This window comes from Trichechus manatus, unplaced genomic scaffold (assembly GCF_000243295.1).
Source record: "Trichechus manatus latirostris isolate Lorelei unplaced genomic scaffold, TriManLat1.0 scaffold00219, whole genome shotgun sequence".
In the NCBI taxonomy this organism is placed as follows: Eukaryota; Metazoa; Chordata; class Mammalia; order Sirenia; family Trichechidae; genus Trichechus; species Trichechus manatus.
In genome coordinates, this window is record NW_004444155.1 from 1067065 (window position 1) to 1087696 (window position 20632).

Here is a 20632-nt window from a genome sequence, read left to right on the forward strand (position 1 = left end):
GGTGTGAGGTATGGGTCTTGTTTCAGTTTTTTGCAGATGGATATCCATTTATGCCAGCACCATTTGTTAAAGAGACTGTCTTTTCCCCAATTAACACACCTTGGGCCTTTGTCAAATATCAGCTGCTCGTAGGTGGATGAATTTATGTTTGGATTCTCAATTCTGTTCCATTGGTCTATGTATCTGTTGTTGTGCCAGTACCAGACTGTTTTGACTACTGTGGTTGTATAATAGGTTCTAAAATCTGGTAGTGTGAGGCCTCCCACTTTGTTCTTCTTCTTGAGTAATGCTTTACTTATTCGGGGGCCTCTTACCTTTCCATATGAAGTTGCTGATTTGTTTCTCCATCTCATTAAAAAATGTTGGTGGAATTTGGATCAGGATTGCATTGTATTTGTAAATCGCTTTGGGTAGAGTTGACATTTTCACAACATTGAGTCTACCTATCCATGAGCAAGGTATGTTTTTCCACTTATGCAGGTCTCTTTTGCTTTCTTGAAGTAGTGTCTAGTAGTTTTCTTTGTATAGATCTTTTACATCTCTGGTTAGATTTATTCCTAATTATTTTATCTTCTTAGGGGCTATTGTAAATGGTATTGATTTTGTGATTTTCTCTTTGAGGGCCTCTTTGTTGATTTTTATATGTTTATCTCATATCCTGAAACTTTGCTGAAATCTATTAGTTCCAGTGATTTTCTTATGGATTCTTGGGGTTTTCTATGTATAAGATCATATCATCTGCAAATAGAGATACTTTGAGTTCTTCCCTACCATTTTGGATGCCCTTTATTTCTTTTTCTAGCCTAATTGCTCTGGCTAGAACCTCCAGCACAAAGTTCAATAAGAGTGGTGATAAAGGGCGTCCTTGTCTGGTTTTCATTCTCAAGGGGAAGGCTTTCAAAATCTCTCCATTTAGGATGATGTTGGCTGTTGGCTTTGTATAAATGCCCTTAATTATGTTGAGGAATTTCCCTTCTTTTCCTATTTTATTGAGAGTTTTTATCATGAATAGGTGTTGGACCTTGTCAAATGCCTTTTCTGCATCGATTGGTAAGATCATGTGATTCTTATCTTTTGTTTTATTTATGTAATGGATTACATTGATTGTTTTTCTAATGTTGAACCACCCTGCGTACTTAGTATAAATCCCACTTGATCATGGTGAATGATTTTTTTGATATGTTGCTGAATTCTGTTGGCTAGAATTTTGTTGATTTTTGTGTCAATGTTCATGAGGGATATTGGTCTGTAATTTTCTTTTTTTGTGGTGTCTTTACCTGGTTTTGATATCAGGGTTATGCTGGCTTCATAGAATGAGTTTGGGAGTATTCCATCCTTTTCTATGCTCTGAAATACCTTTAGTAGTAGTGGTGTTAACTCTTCTCTGAAAGTTTGGTAGAATTCTCTAGTGAAGCCATCTGGGCCAGGGCTTTGTTTTGTTGGGGGTTTTTAAGTTACTTTTTCAATCTTTTCTTTCGATATTGATTTATTTAGTTCTACCTCTGTTTGTGTTAGTTTAGGTAGGTAATGAGTTTCTAGAAATTTGTCCATTTCCTCTAGGTTTTCAAATTTGTTAGAGTACAGTTTTTCATAGTATTCGGTTATGATTCTTTGAATTTCAGCTGGGTCTGTTGTGATATCACCCATCTCATTTCTTATTTGGGGTATCTGCTTCCTCTTGTGTTTTTCTTTTGTCAGTTTGGGCAATGGTTTCTCAATTTTGTTGATCTTTTCAAAGAACCAGCTTTTGGTCTTGTTCACTGTTTCAATTGTTTGTCTATTCTCTATTTCATTTAATTCTGCTCTAATTCTTATTATTTCCTCTCTTCTGGTACCTGAGGGCTTCTTTTGCTGCTCTCTTTCTACTTGTTCCAGTTGTAGGGTTAATGTTTTGATTATGGCCCTTTCTTCTTTTTGGATGTGTGCATTTATTGTTATAACCTGACCACTGAGCACTGCTTTTGCTGTGTCCCAAAGGTTCTGGTAGGATGTGTTTCATTCCCATTTGAGTCTATGAATTTCTTTATTCCATCCTTAATTTCTTCTATAACCCACTAGTTTTTGAGCAAGGTATTGTTCAGTTTCCATCTGTTTGATTTTTTTTTCCTTGCTTTTTCTGTTGTTGATTTCTACTTTAATGGCTTTATGATCAGAAACGATGCTTTGGAATATTTCGACACTTTGGATTTTGTTAAGGCTTAGTTTATGGCTTAATATATGGCCTCTTCTGGAGAATGTTGCATGTGTATTGGAAAATAAAGTATACTTGGCTGCTCTTGGGTGGATTGTTCGGAATATGTCTATGAGATCAAATTGGTTGATTGTAGCTTTTAGCTACCCAGGAGTTTGTTTACTTTTCTTGTCTTTGTTGAGCTTCTTTCTGGATGTTCTGTCCTTCACCAAAAGTGGTGTGTTGAAGTCTCCTACTACTATTCTGGAGCTGTCTGTCTGCCTTTTCAGTGTTGTTAGAGTTTGTTTTATGTATTTTGGAGCCCTGTTGTTGGGTACATAAATATTTATTACAGTTATTTCCTCCTGGTGTATTGACCCTTTAAGGATTATATTGTGTCTTTCCTTATCCTTTGTGGTGGATTTTACTTTAAAATCTATTTCATCAGAGATTAATATTGCCACTCCTGCTCTTTTTTGAGTGTGGTTTGCTTGATATATTTTTTTCCATCCTTTGAGTTTTAGTTTTTGTTTCTTTAAGGTGTGTCTCTTGTAGGCAGCATATAGACAGATCATGTTTTTTAATCCAATCTGCCACTGTCTGTCTCTTTATTGATGCATTTAGTCCATTTACATTCAACGTAATTATTGATAGGTACGAGTTTAGTGCTGTCATTTTGATGTCTTTTTTTGTGTGGTGTTCATAGTTTCTTTGTTCCACTTAATTTTCTGTGCTGAGTTGTTTTTCTTTATGTTATTTTCTTTTCATCTTTTTCATTGTTAGTGATTTTGTGTTTGCTGAGTCTTTATATTTTTCTAGTTTTTTATTTTGATGTATAAGATTGTTAGTTTCCTTTGTGATTACCTTAATATTTACTTAAATTTTTCTGAATCACCTTGACTTCCTCTCCATATGAAAAATCTATGCCTATGTTTTTTAAGTCTCTCTTTTTTGTTTTAATGTTGTCATCTTTTACGTATTGATACCTGTTTCCCTATTTTCAGTGTTTAAGCTTTGATTTACTTTTGTGACTTCCCTATCTGGGTTGATATCTGGTTGCTCTGTCCTGTGTTCTAGTCTTGGGTTGTTATCTGATATTGTTGGTTCTCTAGCTGGAGGACTTCCTGTAATATTTCTTGAAATTTTGTTTTGTTTTTTACCAATTCCCTTAATTTCTGTTTATCTGGAAATGCTCTATTTTGGCCATCATATCTGAGAGACAGTTTTGCTGTATATGTAATTCTTGGCTGGCAATTTTTTTTCCTTCAAGGCTTTATATATGTCATCACATTGCCTTGCCTGCGTGATTTCTGCCAGCTAGCTCAAGACTGACACTTCTTTGCTGCTTCTGAACTGTTTCTCCTTCCTCCTGCCACTCAGTCCGACTCCTCAACTTTGTCTTTGATGATCAGGTCTCCTAGATTGTCATATAGAATCGATTCACTTGTTTGTTCAGGCCTTTGTTGTAAGAGGGACCACAGGAAGCATCTGACTATTCCTCCATCTTGGCCCCACCTCTGAGGCTGTGATTTTTGATATAAAACATTTCTGGCAGATGTCTTGTACCAGGCCTCCCAGGGCCTCTCTCCCTAAACTCTGCTTGTTTAAATGAAACTTTTCTGGTTGCCTGGGAATTTCAGATAAGGCTGGGCCCAGGTCATAAACATGTTTACATCAAAGCCCCTTCCTTGGAGTGTATTTTTTAATCCTGCCTTGACCTCAGAGAGAAACATTTCCTCAGTTCCCATGGCTGCTAGCAATCAGAGTCAGATAGCAGAGGTCTCTGAAAAACACCCCTGCTGAGAGCAGCCAGGCAAATGAAGAGTCCTGGGCAGGTATGTAAAAAGGACCAGTTTAATTGAGCAGAAAATGAGTTTAATCATTTAGTCTTGGTCAAAAAAGGCTTCATGAACTTCTCCTTTACATATACATAAAATCCAATGAGAAAAGAGATTGAACAGTAAGGATTAGAATTGATGTAAAAACAAAAATGGTATTTGAAAAGAAGAAAAAGGGGAAATATTTTCAGTCATGGGAAACATCATGACAAGAAGCTGCAGAAATTTTGGGTATATGAAGGATTAGCTAGATTTAAACATATTCTCATTGCAAAGGAGGAAGAACTAAAGGTGAGGTAAGCCAAATTTTGGGATATCTTGAAAGTAATACAGAGTTGTTTAAAACTGATGTGCTAGCTCAAGAAAAACATTTTAAATGATAAGACAAGTTGATAAGATTAGAGTGGCATTTTAGGAAGGTTAACCAGCAGCATCAGGGTGCAAGATGGACTGGAAATTTGAGAGATGTGAGGCAGATGGTTCAGGAGACAGTTGTTTCTTTTTTTTGTTTGTTTTGTTTTCAGTTGACCATGGGAGTATATTTATGTTATTATTTGTTCCAGATTACCAAAGTAATATAAAGTTAATTATTAAAAAACTCAATCATGACAAAAAAAGAAGGCTCCCCTGTAATCTCATTGCCAAGAGGTAACAGTCGGTATGTAGTTGTCCAGATATTCTAATTGGTGCTTACATATTGTCTTAGTCATCTAGTGCTGCCATAACAGAAACACCACAAGTGGATGGTTTTTTAATCCAAGAGAAGTTTATTTCCTCACAGTCAAAGTAGGCTAAAAGTCCAAATTCAGGGTGTCAGCTCCAGGGGAGGCTTTTTCTCTCTGTCGGCCTTCTCATCAATGTTCCCCCGGACTAGGAGCTTTTCTGCATAGGGACCTCCGTCCAAAGGACCCGCTCTGCTCCCGGCACTGCTTTCTTGATGGTATGAGGTCCCCAATTCTCTGCTTGCTTCCGTTTCCTTTTATCTCTTGAGAGATAGAAGGTGGTGCAGGCCACACCCCAGGGAAACTCCCTTTACATTGGATCAGGGATGTGACCTGGGTAAAGGTGGTGTTACAATCCCACCCTAATCCTCTTCAACATAAAATTACAATCACAAAATGGAGGCCAGCCACACAATTCTAGGAATCATGGGCCAGCCAAATTGATACACACATTTTTTTGTTGGACATAACTCAAACCATGACACATATGATATTATTTCTACTATACAGGCTGTGTTTTAGAATGGCTCTATTGGAATTTGATAGTTTAGAGCATGAGAGGCTGATCCAAGTTTGTGTCCATAAGAGCGGTGAGAAACAGACAAATCTATAGAAGGAATTGATGAAACTTGGAGAGGAGTGAAAGGGAGAAATAAAATATGACTCCCACATTTTTAGCCAAGGAGAATGATGCTATTATTAATAAATGTAGGAAAGTAGGTAGAGCTAGTTTAGGAAAAAAGATAATGGATTTTAATTTAGATATAATGAGTTTGAGGCAAAAATGAAATATCTAGATGGAGTTCTCTATTGAATGCATTGAAAATACAGGGTGGAGAGTTTCTGTTGGAAATTGAGTCTTTAGAGTAATTTTGAAAGGTTCGTGAGAGCTGAATACAGTGCTTTTTCAAGGGAAGAGAATAGAGCTTTTTGGATGCTTGGGGCAAAGTAATATAAAGTGAAGCAAGAGAGATCTCAGAACTATGAGAAGTCTTTTCCAACTTATAAATATCAAACTGGACCAATAAACAGCATCATGATAAATGGAGAAAAAATTGAAACTGTGAAGGACTTCATTTTTCTTGGATCAAGAGTCAATGCCCATGGAAGCAGCATTGATGAAATCAAATGACATATTGCATTGGGCAAATCTGCTACAAAAGGTCTTGCCTGAGCCAAGCCACGATCTTTTCAATTGCCTTATATGCATGTGAAAGCTGGACAATGAAAAGGAAGACAGAAGAAGAATTAATGCATTTGAATTGTGGTTTTAAGGAAGAATATTGACTATACTGCAGACTGCCATAATAACGAACAAATTAGTCTTAAAAGAAATAACAACCAGAGTGCTCTCAGAATTGAGAATGGCAAGACTTCAGTTCACTTACTTTGGACACATCACCAGGAAAAACCAATTGCTAGAAAAAAACATCATATTTGATAGAGTATCAGCAAAAACAAGGGAAACCCTCAGTGAAATGAATTGACACGATAGGTTCAACAATGGGCTCAAACAAATCAAAGATCATGAAGATGGTGCATGGTCAGGCAGTGTTTCATTCTGTTATACATAAGGTCACCCATGAGTTGGAGCCGACTTAGTGGGCAACTAACAACAAAACATCCCAAATAGCATTCAGCATGCTTCTGAAAAATATTTGAATATCTTCTTCATGACTGAGGAAGTCAGAAAAAAATTCCGAGAGGTGGAAACTAGTAAACTTGGTCTTAAAAATAATTGCCTTTTTTTTTCCAGGTAAAAGCTATGTCCCCAAAGAAAATTAGGCAAAGCAGAAATATAAAAACAAATCACCTCTGAGCCTTTTTTCTGGTTTTTTTTCCTTAATATTGGAGATAATCAAACCAAAAATCCAAACCCATTGTCGTCGAGTCGATACTGACTCATAGCAACCCTGTAGGACAGAGTACAACTGCGTCATAGGGTTTCCAAGGCTGTAATCTTTACAGAAGGAGACTGCCGCATCTTTCTCCTGCAGAATGGCAGGTGGATTCAAACTGCCGATCTCTTGGTTAGCAGCCAAGTGCTGAACCACTGCACCACCAGGGCTCCTTAATATTGGAGATAATATTGTTGAATTAATTTGATAATTTGTGTTTTCACTTAATATTACAAGATGAGCATTTTCTTATGTTACTGTCAAATCTTCCTAAATATCATTTTAATAGATTACCATGTACTGTGTTTTAAAATCATTCTTTTACTTTTGAACATGCGGTTTATTTGTGATAAATTTTAAAGGGTTAGTTGGAATTAGCTAGTTGACCAAAGAGAAAGGACATTCCAGACACAGAATACAAAAGCAAACACATGAAAAGGTTGGTGTGTTTGGAGGAACTCGACTAAGTCTCTAAATTCTTTCTGTCACTATTTGAATATTTAAGGGGATCACTAAGTGACTTTCCTGATAGTCCTTGATCTAAATGTCTTTTGCCCTCTTTACTCACTATCAGATGATTTGATGCTGCTTGTTAACAGTTCTATAGTAAACATAATAACTTAGACGTAAGTACTCAACCAAGTATATTAAAAGAAATAATCCACTAATGTATTATAGGTAAAATAACAAAAATTAAATGAACACATTCAAACAGTAAATAAACAGCTTAAACAATTTTAAAAATTGAGGAAAACAGGACAAAAAACTCTCAAATAAAAAGTATACCATCTCTTTTCACTTAATTTAAAAAATATATTTTATTATATTTTTGGTGAATGTATACACAGCAAAACAGGTTTTCATTCAACAATTTCTACACGTATTGTTCAGTGACGTTGGTTATATATGTGTATGTATATATGTGTCATGGATTGAATTATGTCCCCCCAAAAATGTGTATATCAGTTTGGCTGGGCCATGATTCCTGGTATTGTGTGGTTTTCCTATAAGTTGTAAATCCTGCCTCTATGATGTTAATGAGGGAGGATGGGTGGCAGTTGTGTTAGTAAGGCAGGACTCAGTCTACAAGATTGGATTGTATCCTGAGGCAATGTCTTGAGATATAAAAGACAGAAGTGAGCAGTGAGACAGGGGGACCTCATACCATCAAGAAAGCAGTGCCAGGAGCAGAGCGCGTCCTTTGGACAGGGGTCCCTGTGCCGAGAAGCTCCTAGTCTGGGGGAACATTGATGAGAAGGCCGACAGAGAGAAAAAGCCTCCCCTGGAGCTGACACCCTGAATTTGGACTTTTAGCCTACTTTGACTGTGAGGAAATAAACTTCTCTTCGTTAAAACCATCCACTTGTGGTGTTTCTGTTATGGCAGCACTAGATGACTAAGACAGTATGTATATATATATACACACACGCATATATATATGTGTATATATATGTGTGTGTATATATGTGTATATATGTGTGTGTATATATATGTGTGCATATGTATGTGTGTATATATATATATATATATATATATATATATAGTGCTTTCGGTGGAAGTTTACAGAGCAAATTAGTTTCTTACTAAACAATTAATACACATTGTTTTGTGACATTGGTTGCCAACCCCATAATGTGTCAACACTCTCACCTTCGTGACTTTGGGTTTCCCATTTCCATTGTCCAATATTCCTGCCCCTTCCTGCCTTCTCATCTTTGCTTTTGGGCTGCTGTGCCCATTTAGACTCGTATACATGTTGAACTACATGTATTTTTGTTCGTTTTATAGGCCTGTCTAATCTTTGGCTGAAGGGTGAACCTCAGGAGTAACTTCAGTGCTGAGTTAAAAGGTTTTCCGGTGGCCATACTCTCGAGGTTTCTCCAGTCTCTGTCAGACCAGTAAGTCTGGTCTTTTTTGTGAGTTTCAATTTTGTTCTACATTTTCTCCCACTCTGCCAGGACCCTGTATTGTGTGTGATCCCTGTCAGAGCAGTCACTGGTGGTAGCTGGGCACCATCTAGTTGCTTTGGACTCAGCCTGGTAGAGGCTGTGGTAGTTGTGGTCCATTAATCCTTTGGACTAATTCTTTCCCTTGTGTCTTTGGTTTTCTTCATTCTCCCTTGCTCCAGACAGAGTGGGACCAGTGGAGTATCTTAGATGGCCGCACACAAGCTTTTAAGATCCCAGACGCTACACACCAAAGTAGGATGAAAAACATTTTCTTTATAAACTGTTATGCCAGTTGAGCTGGATGTTCCCCAAGACCATGGCACCCAGCCCTCTCAGCCCAGTAATTCAATCCCTCAGGGAGTTTGGATGTGTATGACTTTGCCTTGGTCAAGTTGTGCTGACTTCCCCAGGATTGTGTACTGTCTTAACCTTCACCAAAATTACCACATATCTTTTATCTAGTTAGCTTTTTTCCCTTCCCACTCATCCCCTCCCTTGTAACCATCAAAGATTGTTTCTTTCTATGTATAAACATATTCATGAGTTTTTATAATAGTGGTCTCATACAGTATTTGTCCTTTCGTGATTAACTTAAATTTCACTCAGCGTAATGGTCTCCAGATTCATTCATGTTGTGAGATGTTTCGCAGATTTCATCATTGTTCTTTATCATTGCATAGTATTCCACTGTGTGTATGTACTATAGTTTGTCCATTCATCTTTTGATGGGCACTTAGGTTGTTTCCATCTTTTTGCTATTGTGAATAATGCTGCAGTGAACATGGGTGTGCATATGTCTATTCGTGTGATGGCTCCTGTTTCTCTAGGATATATTCCTAGGAGTGGGATTGCTGGATCATATGGTTTCTCTGTTTCTAGCTTTTTAAGGAAGTGTTGTATCATTTTCCAAAATGGTTGTACCATTTTGCGTTCCCACCAGCAGTGTATAAGAGTTCCAATCTCCCTGCAGTCTCTCCAACATTTGTTATTTTCTATTTTTTTCATTCGTGCCAGTTCTGTGTCTATGAGGTCTAGTTGGTTGATTGTGACCTTTAGATCTTCTGTTATCTTTGTTGAGTTTCTTTCTAGATGTTCTGTCCTTTACCAAGAGTGGTGTATTGAAGTCTCCTACTAAAATTATGGGATTATCTGTTTCTCTTTTTGATGCTGTTAGAGTTTATGTATTTTGGAGCCCTATCATTGGGTGCATAGGTATCTATTATGGTTATGTCATCGTGGTGGACTGACCCTTTAATCATTATATAATGTCTTTCTTTGCCTTTTGGGGTAGATTTTGCCTTAAAGTCTATTTTATCTGAGATTAGTATTGCCACTCCTGCTCTTTTTTGGTAGTTGTTCGCTTGATATATTTTTTTCCATCCTTTGGTTTTTAATATATTTATGTCTTTGTTTCTAAGGTATGTCTCTTTTAGACAGCCTGTTGATGGGTCCTTTTTTTTTTTTTTTTTTTTTAATCCATTCTGTCACTGTCTCTTTATGGGTGCATTTAAGCCATTTACATTCAGTGTGATTATCGATAGGTGTGAGTTTATTGCTGTCATTTTGTAGTGCTTTTTTTGTGTGTTGCTGACATTTTCTTTGTTCCTCTTACTTTCCTGTGCTGAGTTCCTTTTGTTTGTGGAATTTCTTTTTGTTTCTTTCATTTTTGTAGATTTTGTGTTTACTGAGATTTTATGTTTTCCTTCTTTATTTTGATGAGTAGGTTTGTTAACTTTCCTGTGGTCACCTTGAAATTTACCCCATCTTCCTAGGTTTGAACCAGCCTTTTATTACTTGATATCACCTTTCTTCCTCTCCACTTGAAACTTCTATACCTACATCATTTATTCCTCCCCTTTTATTGTTCTGATGTTGTCATTTACAGATTGACATCTCCCGTTCCCTGTTTTAAATCTTTTAGTTTTGTTTTATCCTTTAGAGCCATTACCTAGGATGGTATGCAGCTGATGGCATCCTGTGTCCTAGATTCAGGTTGTTGTCTTATGTTGTTTGTTCGCTAACCGAAGGACTCTCTTTAATAATTCTTGTACGTTTGGTTTGGTTTTTACATATTCCTTTAATTTCTGTTTATCTGAAAATGTCCTAATTTCACCATCATATTTGAGTGATAGTTTTGCAGGATATATTATTCTTGGTTGGCAATTTTTTTCTTTCATGATTTTATGTATGTAATCCCATTGCCTTCTTGCCTAAATGGTTTCTGCTGAGTAATCAGAGCTTAGTCTTATTGTTTCCCCTTTGTATATGACTTTTTGATTTTCTTCAACTGCTCTCAGGAATCTTTCTTTGTCTTTGGTTTTGGCGAGTGTGGTGACTTTCTTTTGGGGTCTATCTTATATAGAGTACGTTGAGTTCCTTGGGTGGTCAGCTTTCATCTTTCATGATATTAGGGAAGTTTGCTGTCAGCAAATCTTCAGTGATCCTCTCTGTGTTTTCCATTCTTCCGCCCTGTTCTGGAACTCCAGTCACATGTAAATTTTTGCTCTCGATTATATCCCACGTAGTTTTTAGGTTTTCTTCATTCGTTTCTGATTTTCCCTAAAACCAAGGGTATCCAAGGATTTGTCTTCAATTTCTCTGATCCTCTCTTTCATTGTTTGAAATTTACTCGTAAAACCTTGTATTGTGTTGTCCATTTCAGAAATTTTGTTGTTTATCTTTTGGATTTCTAATTGCTGTTTTTGTGTGATTTCTAATTGTTTATTTGTTTTGACATTTTGTTTCTGTATTATTTTCCTGAATTCTTCCATTGCTTTGTCTGTGTTTTCCCTGATTTTGTCTATATTTTAGTTAGTTTTGTATCTGTTTTCCTTGATCTCTTTCCTAATCTCTTGGAGAGCCCTGAATATTAGACTTTTGAATTCCCTATCAGGTAGTTTCAGTGCCTTTTCTTCTACTACAAGGTCATTTGGTGTTTTATTTTGATTGCTTACTGGAGCCATCCTGTCCTGGTTTTCTTTTTTTTTTTTTTTTGCTGTCTCTGTGGCATTCAGCAATTATTTTCTTCATTTATTGATTATAGGTTTGTTTGTTAAGTCCTGCTTTTTTGTTCTATTTGGTTATGTCTGGGTGGGTGAGCTGAGTGTGTTTTGTTGCTTGCTCGCCTGTGGGCATGATGGCTCTCACCACCTTGTCCAGGTGGGCAGGGCTGGTCATTCAGCTATGGTGCAGCAGCCCCGGTCTTGCAGTGAGGTGAGGGGTGGGGATGGGTTGTTTGTCTGTTGCACAAAGGGGGACCAGAGGGGCAGGTCTGGGGGCAGCATGGCAGGGCGGGATCCGAGAGTCCGGAGGTCTGCGCTAGTCCTGCATGTGGGCTCGGGACAGCCCTGGAGGGGGGGTCCAGGAGTGCATGCTGGTACCGCTTGAGGGTGCAGCCTTCAGTGGGTTGGGCATGGGGGACAGCATGGAGCAGGGCTTGGGGGTCCCTGATGGTCCAGCTTAAAAGTGCAGCACTCCGTGGGGCACAGCCAGGTGGCGGCACAGGATGAGGTCCGGGAGTCTGTGCTGGTGCCACTTGGGGGCACAGCAGTTGTCAGGGCAGGGCTGGGGGGCAGTCAAGGGCAGGGTTTGCAGGTCCTGAGGTCTGCACAGGTGCCACTTGGGTGCAGCATTCGGCTGGTGGTGCAGAAAGACAGAAGGAAAGGGAGAAGATGTGATGTGCACAGCTAGGTGGGAGGGAGAAAAACAAGAAAGAAGAGAGAGAAATAAAAGCAAAAAAAAAAAAAAGAAAAGAAATGAGGCAGTGGGAGCTGGTGTGTGGGGGCAGAGCAGACCTGGGGTGGCAGTAAGCCGGTGTCTGCCCAGCCAAGTGACTGTGGCCCACTGGAAAGTGGCAGAGGCAGTATACAGGGCAGAAGGGTGAGAAATTGGAAAGCATATATCTGTGGTTACCCAATACTCTGTCTCCTTTTGGGAGCTCTGTGAAGTTACCTTTCCATCCTCCTTGTTTGGGGTCATTGCTGGCTGTGCTCCAAGATGGTGAAGCTGTGCCATGTTAGCTGGCAGGGGACCTCCATTTTGTAGCTCTCCTCTTTCTCTGTTCTCTGTCAGTTTCTTCTTCCATTCTGTACTTGATCTAGTTCTTTATTCCTTCATTTGATGCTTAGGGTTCCAGGACTGACATTTGTATCTGTTTTACTTAGTTTTTTGGATCTTTGCTGCAGAGAGATGGCATGGTGCTTCTGTCTGTAGCACCATGTTGGCTCGACTTCTCGACATTTTTTACATTCTTTACAATGTGTCAACATTCTCATTATTTCCACTGTACTTGTTTCATTCCCATTAATTTCATCTCACTGTTGCCTAACCTACTCACCTGTGTTTTACGGTAACTGCTGACCATTTGGTCTCATACGGTTAATTTTTTAAAAGAGCGCAATGCTCAAGGGTGACGTTCTTTACTTTTTGAGTTAACCTGCTATTTAGTTAAAAGATGACTTCCAGGGATAGTTTTGGTTCAGAGTTTAAAGAGTATCTCAGGGCAATAGTCTCAGGGATTCCTCTAATCTCATCACCACACCACACCCTTTGGCCGTTGAGTCGATTCTGACTCATAGACTAGACCCTATAGGTCTAGTCTCATAGGGCCCAGTAAGTCTGGGTTCTTTGAGAATTTAAAGTTCTGTTCCACATTTTTTTTCCCTTCTCTCGAGATCCATCTGTTGTAACCCTGATTAGGCCATTTGGTAATGGTAGCCAGGCACCATCTAGTTCTTCTTGTCTCAAGGTAGAAGAAGGTTCATGGAGACAACTAGTCCTGTAGACCAGTTCCTTCTCCGATTCTTGGATTTCCTGCTTTATCTTTTGCTCCAGACAAATAGATCTAAATAAAGTTTAATTATTATCTACATTTTCAGCTATTTTTAATATAGTCAAGTTGCTAATTTTGGGTAAATAATTACTTCTTATTACTATATGTGAGCCACAAAGTCTGTATGTCCTAGCCTTATTCTTTGGCAAGAGTCTCCCTTAAACAGATCCTTCTCTGGTAAGTTTTCCTAAAGCAGTGTATTCATTTGAGTTTCTTCTTGAGCTAATCTTACTCCTTTAGTGTTTTTCAAGTGAAAGTTTTTTTTAGAGTTGTTGCTGCCTTCTGTTAGTGACTGAGCAAACTCAGCTTTTTAAAGGGACATAATTATAAAATTATTTCTTTATATCACCTATAAAATCAACAAGAAATGAACACCACAAAACGAAACCTCAGCGCATTTAAGAACAAAGTGAAGGAAAACAGTTTGTCATCCTATACAAAGGGGAGTTTAAGAATAAAGTAGAGAAAGACAGATTCTTCCCTTGTGTAAGCATCAGAGTTCAGTTTAGCTCAGCAAATTTTTACTGAGTTTGCAGTAGACCTAGATGCTGGGAACACAAGGATGATAAAATGCAGACCCAGTCTCGTCACTTGATAAGAACTTCAAGAACTCTTTGAAGAGGGTGTATAATCTGAGAAGGTCATTATTCTAACCAGATAGAAGAGATTTGATGACTTATTTTTCTTTTTTTTTTTTTGGGAAAATTATACTCATACTTGAAAAAGCTCACTCTTGATATTTGTCAATCTGTCAATTCCTTAAGGTTTTAATTTCACTTTTGTTCAATTCTGTGGATTGTATTTCTTATTGTAATTTGAAATGTTTTGGTATCTTTTAGCTTTAGGGTGGTTATGAGATTAAATAAGATCTCTAAAGCCATTTTAGGTAAAAACAAACTAATACATACTCTAGGCATGTTCTAGGATCATTTCTGGTGATAAGGAGCCAGTTTTTACTTCCTTTAAGATTATTTAGAGCATCTAAAAACCAAAAAAATCAAAGCCGTTGCTGTCAAGTCGATTCCAACTCATGGTGACCCTATAGGATAGAATAGAACTGCCCCATAGGGTTTCCAAGGCTGTAATCTTTATGAAAGCAGACTGCCACATCTTTCTTCCATGGACCAGCCTGTGGGTTCAAACTGCCGACCTTTCCAGTATCAACTGACTGCTTAACCACTGCACCACCAGAGCTCCTATTTAGAACATAAGGTTACAATATTTCTGTTTGAAGTCCTCTCGCCAAAGGATTGGTGAGTCAAATGAGGACATCAAGTCCTTGAGCAGAGGGGAAGATACACTTTTCCCCTGAAAACCTTAGGGAAGTTGGTGTGATGATGGCCTTTGGAGCAAGAACTTTATAATCTGTTATAATCTAGTTGGCACCTCTGACAGAAACAAGCCTATTTAGTTACTAGTTAAATGGTTTTCCTTCTGTAAACGTAACATATTTGTTTTTCCCTTCAGCATAATTCTCCATCTAGTGATGATAGTTCAGACTATAGCCTTGCTTCCGATGTCGAACATACTGAAAGTTCCCGTCAAAAAGGAGCTGGTTTCTACAGGGATTATAACATTCCATTTCCTCAGGTAATGCTTTTTAAAGAGAAAATTGAAGCTTTCAGTTTTATTCCTTTGCTTTCTGGTATTTTTAAAATAATGTTTTATAAGACTTATGCTAGAAATTTTAAATCTTTGAAAACAAAGGATATATAACAACACTATTTATCCAGAACTGTTAGGAAATGAGATAGTATCAAATTTTGAAGATAGGTGACATTTACCTCTTTAGGTGCAAAAATTATTTCAAGTGTTTTGAGAAATACTTTTAAAACAACATGATACACTTTATGTCTTTCTTTAAATATATTGCACTGTATGAACAAAGTCCTCATTGTGAATATTAATTATTTTCTCTGCTAGAAAAATGTTAATGCTCTCAAGAGCACTGGGGAGTGTTCAGGTCAACATACGCCTATCTGAAATGATTTTCTGAGTTCTGGTTTCTGCCAGTCTGTCACTGCGCTTCTGCCAGTTTGTTTGACTATTCCTTTTACTAATTTGATGTTCCTAATCTCTTGTGAATTTAGAAACCAAATTTCTGTTTGTTAGCGTTAGTTCTAAATTCTGACTTGCTGTTTTTTTCTTTATGCTTGAGATTGTTCAGTAGGTGACCACTGAATAAATAAGGTTTTATTAGAATGTCTTCTTTTAAAAATTGAAAAGGTATTATAGTCTCATTAATAATTTTATCAAGTTAAGTAAATATTAGTATCTGTATATATTCAATGTGGGGTCAATGGTACTGGCATTTCTCCGAACATTTGTATAACTATTCACCGGAACTATTTTTAAATCAGATCAATTCAGCAGGCATTAATCTGGTACCTGAATTTCATCATTTGCAGTTGGATTTTTTTTTTTCGGAAATAGTCGAAAGTCATTTGGGGACTTTTCCAATGAATAAAAAGATACTCATAAGGGCATTTCTATTTCAGATAACAAGGCATTTGAAAATACCAAGCAATGAGATTTATAAACTCTTGATTCAAAGCTGTCACTGAAAGAACTCCAGAAATTCTTTGGTCCACATTTCATTTGCAGTGCTCTTCATTCTTTCCTGTAGATCTGAGTTTCAATCTGGTATCTATCTTTTCCTTCCTTCCTTCCTTCCTCCCTCCCTCTCTCTCTCCCTCCCTCTCCTTTTTTTCTTCTCTCTCTCAGTCCTACTCTTTTCTTCTCATATGTATATTTTGAGTGTGTATGTGTGTATATCTGCACATGTGCACTGAGTATTGTATTGCAAAATATAGTACATTTTGTAAAAATAATTTGAGGCCTAAGATGATATTTGTTTCCTCTTGAGAGGATCTTCACTTGCTCCCACAGATGCCTGGGGACCAAATTTTATTACAGTTTCAGGATTTGAGACTTTTCTGGGCCACCTCAGATTAGATTGTGGACCTAAAACTGGGCTGCAGCCCCTGATTCATGCCTTGAGATTCCCCCAGAATTAAGGGATAGAGGTTACTAGGGCTTCCACTCCTACCAGACTCTGGACTCCACCTTTTGTTTCCATAGATTAAAGGGATGAGTCAACTTTTCAGCTGATTTTCATGATGTGCTGATACTCTAAATAAGAGTAAAGGCAACTCCAAATGCTGCTCACTTCTCGGGATTGTCATCTACTTGGTGGATATTGGTCCAGTAATCCTTCACTAATTTGTTGTCTCTCTGATGTCTTAAGGTGGATTTTTAAAAATGTTTTTTCTGTCTTTTCTACTTTTTCAGGGGTAAGTCTGAATTACCTAGACTACCATTATGAGAAGAAGGTTCAGTACCATTTCCTCCACATATATTTTAGAGTGTACTCACTGACAATTAGAAAATACCCCAATTACATCCTTAAATTTACATTTTCTTGGATAATAGGTATTCATTATATAACTGATACAATTCCAGACCAAAAGTAGAATATAGAATTAACATCCAGTAGTTAAATTAGAGCACTTAATATAATTCGCTTTTCCTCATCATTGCTCAGGCCTCCTATTTCCTTATTTCATATTTTCCCTTGATTACTATGGGGCCAGTTTCTGTTTTACAGGATCCAAATCTGCCCCCTACAGATATTCTAGCAGTGTACATAGCCTTATAATCACTCAGCAAGGCAATCAGAGAAATTATATCTTCTGGTAGAATTTATAGTCTTTTTTATTTCTTTTATGTCCACTCAATAGGGCTTTAAAAAAATACTTGTTAGACCCGTGTTGATGAGTACATTTTGTTAACTCTAATGATGAGCATGCAGAACACAGGAGTTGTTCTCCTAGAGAACTAGGGCTGCTCTGTAACCCTCCATCCACTTAGTGCTTCCGGGAGAGCAAGCACTTTCAGCCTGGACAGTCCTGCCCCTAGCGCACGGGGGCGCTCCGATCCTTATGCCAAAATCTCCAGAAGATTCTTTCCTGAGGATCCCTAGGATGGAATGGTTACCTATGTTAGGAGGCTATTGGGAATACATTGAAAGTTTAGGGATAAATCTATTTTAAAAAGTAGGAATATGGAGTTTTTTAGGTGAAGGCTGTCAAAAATTAATTTGGAGGATTAAAAACTTTTATGACAAGCATCTAATCGCTAGAGAAAAATTTAAACTTACCCATTAACAGAGTAATTTTTACTCATAAAGCATTGAAATATAACATGAAGCAGTAATATAGTAACATTTTTATAAGTGGAAATGTAAGCACCATTCAACTAATTATTTTAGTTAATATTTAAATTAATCTAAGCGATTTTTTTGTTTTATTTTTCATAGTGGCTTTTAAGAAATGTCAGAAATACAGTCTTGGCTACAGTTTTAAAATCTCCTCCTGAATTTTTGAAGTGCTAGACACAGCTAAGAGTTTATAAACTTTAAAAAGTTCTGCATAAAACAAGTCAGAAAAGAGACAGTGTCTTTAAAATTTACAGTTGATAGGCTAACTGATTTTCTTGATTACTGTATGTATTTTTTCTCTATAATTAATAAAGATCTCAGTGTCTTTCTGCATTTTATTAAACACACAGTCTCAGGGAGGTGTTTTTCCAGGGCAGTATTATTCTGTCACACTTGAAATGCACTAAACTGAAATGAGTCATGGGGCTGAGCTGTTCTAGATCCTTAACTTGTAATTATGTGCAATTTTTTTCTTACTTTATTACAAAAGAAATGACAGAGACGACGATAGAACTCATAAAAATATTTTAGTAAATAGAGATAGACTTGAATGCTATCCATTAAGTAAACTTCTAGGACTAACGTGTATTTTTTGTTTTCACATTCTTTAGTAAAGAAGCAATAAAATTAATAATGTATATTATAATAAACAGTTCCTAATGAGCGGTTTATTCACCTGATGTTTTTCACTATTAGGGAAAGCTCTACTTTTTCTATTAGACTTCAGATAGAAACTGTTTTTTTTTTTTTTAAATTTTCCACACATACAGATTTTTATTAAACATGATATGCTTAAATGTGTTATTTTGAAATTTTCAAAGTTAGGAGAACTTATATAGTTTTCTACCCACCACCCCCCAAAGCTATTCTACTATCTTTTCCTTATTTTCAGAAAGATCTTTTATTATTGTGCAGAAGGAATTCATGTATGATGAGGTGGATTTTTAAGTATTCTTATTTTTAATGTATAGATATTGGCATGGGACATAGAAAAGAAAAGCTAGAGCATGAACATTAAAATGTTTAATAATGTCAGAGTAGCATTTAGTTTTTTGAGCCTAGTTTTAATAGTGTTTAAGATAAATACTAATCAAGAAGCAGAACTAATAACTGTCTTTTCACCCTTCTTTCTCCCAACTTTCTGGGGAAAAAGATGCCCTGTGTTACTAATCAACTGCTATATGTAAGTGAAAAATCCTGATAATTGTCCATTTTCACTTAGAGTGGACATATATCAGGAAGCTACATGACATCCCAGAAAGGTCAACATAACAAAAAATATAAAAATAAAGAATATGATGAATACAGTACCTACAGTGATGACAACTTTGGTAACTACGGTCAGGAAACAGAGGAAGATTTTGTCAAGCAACTGAAACAATACAGACAAGCTAAAGAAATCTCAAGTACTACTTTAGGATCATCGTTTTCTAAAGAACCAGGGAAAAAACAGAGAATGAAAGGATTCCAGCAAGGTAAGTTTGAAGTTGGCAGTCCCTTTTAGAGTATGAGAACCTTAGTAAAACAGGTAGCTATGGAGTAAAAGCTTAGAGACTTATTAGCCCATTCTCAGAATCAGCTTATTTTTGTGATACCTGAATTTGTTTTCCTTTATTTTGTAGACCTCAAGGACAAAAGTCTACAAATATTTCCAGCTGCACAATAGCTTAATATTTTAATTAGAAAGATACACTGATATTTTAAAAGTATATCAAACTGTAATATAACTTTCCTGTTATGTTTTTTCCTTCCGTATTCTATAGGGTTGCTATAAGTTGGAATTGACTCGACGGCAACAAGTTTTTTTTTTTATTATTCTATGATGTCAGTATACTGAAAAATAACCCTTCTTTTGCAGTTGTCGCTGTTATTCTATGTATTACTTTATATTTTAGATCTATAAGGAAAAAATTCTGGGAAGCCAGTCTTTTATTAGGTTTCAAATATGGCAATTATCTTTGCTATACAAATGTACGTGGGACTAGGAACAATTGGGAATAAGAACATAATCTCGAGGAATTTCTGGAGTGATCACCTATTCACCTGCCATATTGAAGCATTTGGTCCCTGGAGAGAACAGGGCAAGATGCTAGCTGGCGGCAATAGTGAAGAAACTACAGACTATGTAGGCTCAAATCAGCCTTCAGAATTGGCTACTCAGTGTGTCTACTTGAAGCAAACTGGACCACGATGAGGCTGAGGTGAAGTAGTGAGCAGCCACACTCTTATGTAACTGTCATTTAATTATCTTTGAATGAAGGAAACAGTTATGAGTTAACTGTTATTTCTATGGCTTTTTTTCTTGATTTCTTAGCAAAACTCTTTTGAAAAATATGAATCTAGTCTTAACTAAACTGAGGGAAGATGAGTTTATCTATCTGTGCGTTATGCTATGGTAATCAGTAAATTTGTTCCTGGAGTCTAGATGGGGTGGTGTCTGGGATCATCCTGCTTGTAGAGAGGGCATCCCACCTGAGGTTTTTCCTTTCAAGCTCTTCCTTGTTTGTTCCTTTAAAGAATTGCATATTGCATTTTATTCTCACATTCGTTTTTTTCCCTGAATTATGAAAGTAATATATGGGTCAATGCAGAAAAGGGGGGAGGAGTGGGGGAAGCAAAAATCAAAGATAAAACAAAGATAATTGGAATCCCTACAACTCAGAAATAATTACTATTAATATGTTTGGTTTATATTCTTCTAGAATTTTTCTGACCACTATTTTTAACAAAAAACGGTATATACTGTTACAATTTATTTTCCCCTTAATTCTGACTTATAACTCAGTCATTCTTAAGTTAATGAATAGTTTCTAATATTGCCATTGTATTAGATTCAATAGATATACCATAATTTGTCTAACAAATTGTTGGGCTTGTTGGTTGTAATTATTTGACATTTAAGTTACCCTCAGTTTGTTTGAAAAGTATAATTACTGGATCAAAAGACATAGCCATACATTTGCAGCTTTTTGATCCATGTACCAAGCTGTTACGCAAAAAGGTGA

General features: G+C 36.9%; 1 protein-coding gene across 3 annotated transcripts in view; it reads left to right on the forward strand.

Annotated features, from left to right (window-relative positions):
- Positions 1–20632, forward strand: part of ZC3H6 (zinc finger CCCH-type containing 6) — a 98317-nt gene that overhangs the window by 51747 nt on the left and 25938 nt on the right. For all 3 annotated transcript variants that reach the window (XM_023742810.1, XM_023742809.1, XM_023742811.1), the window contains exons 3-4: positions 14876–14998; positions 18850–19102. In XM_023742810.1, the coding sequence (XP_023598578.1) occupies positions 14876–14998; positions 18850–19102 (376 nt within the window). The remainder of the gene's footprint in view (positions 1–14875; positions 14999–18849; positions 19103–20632) is intronic.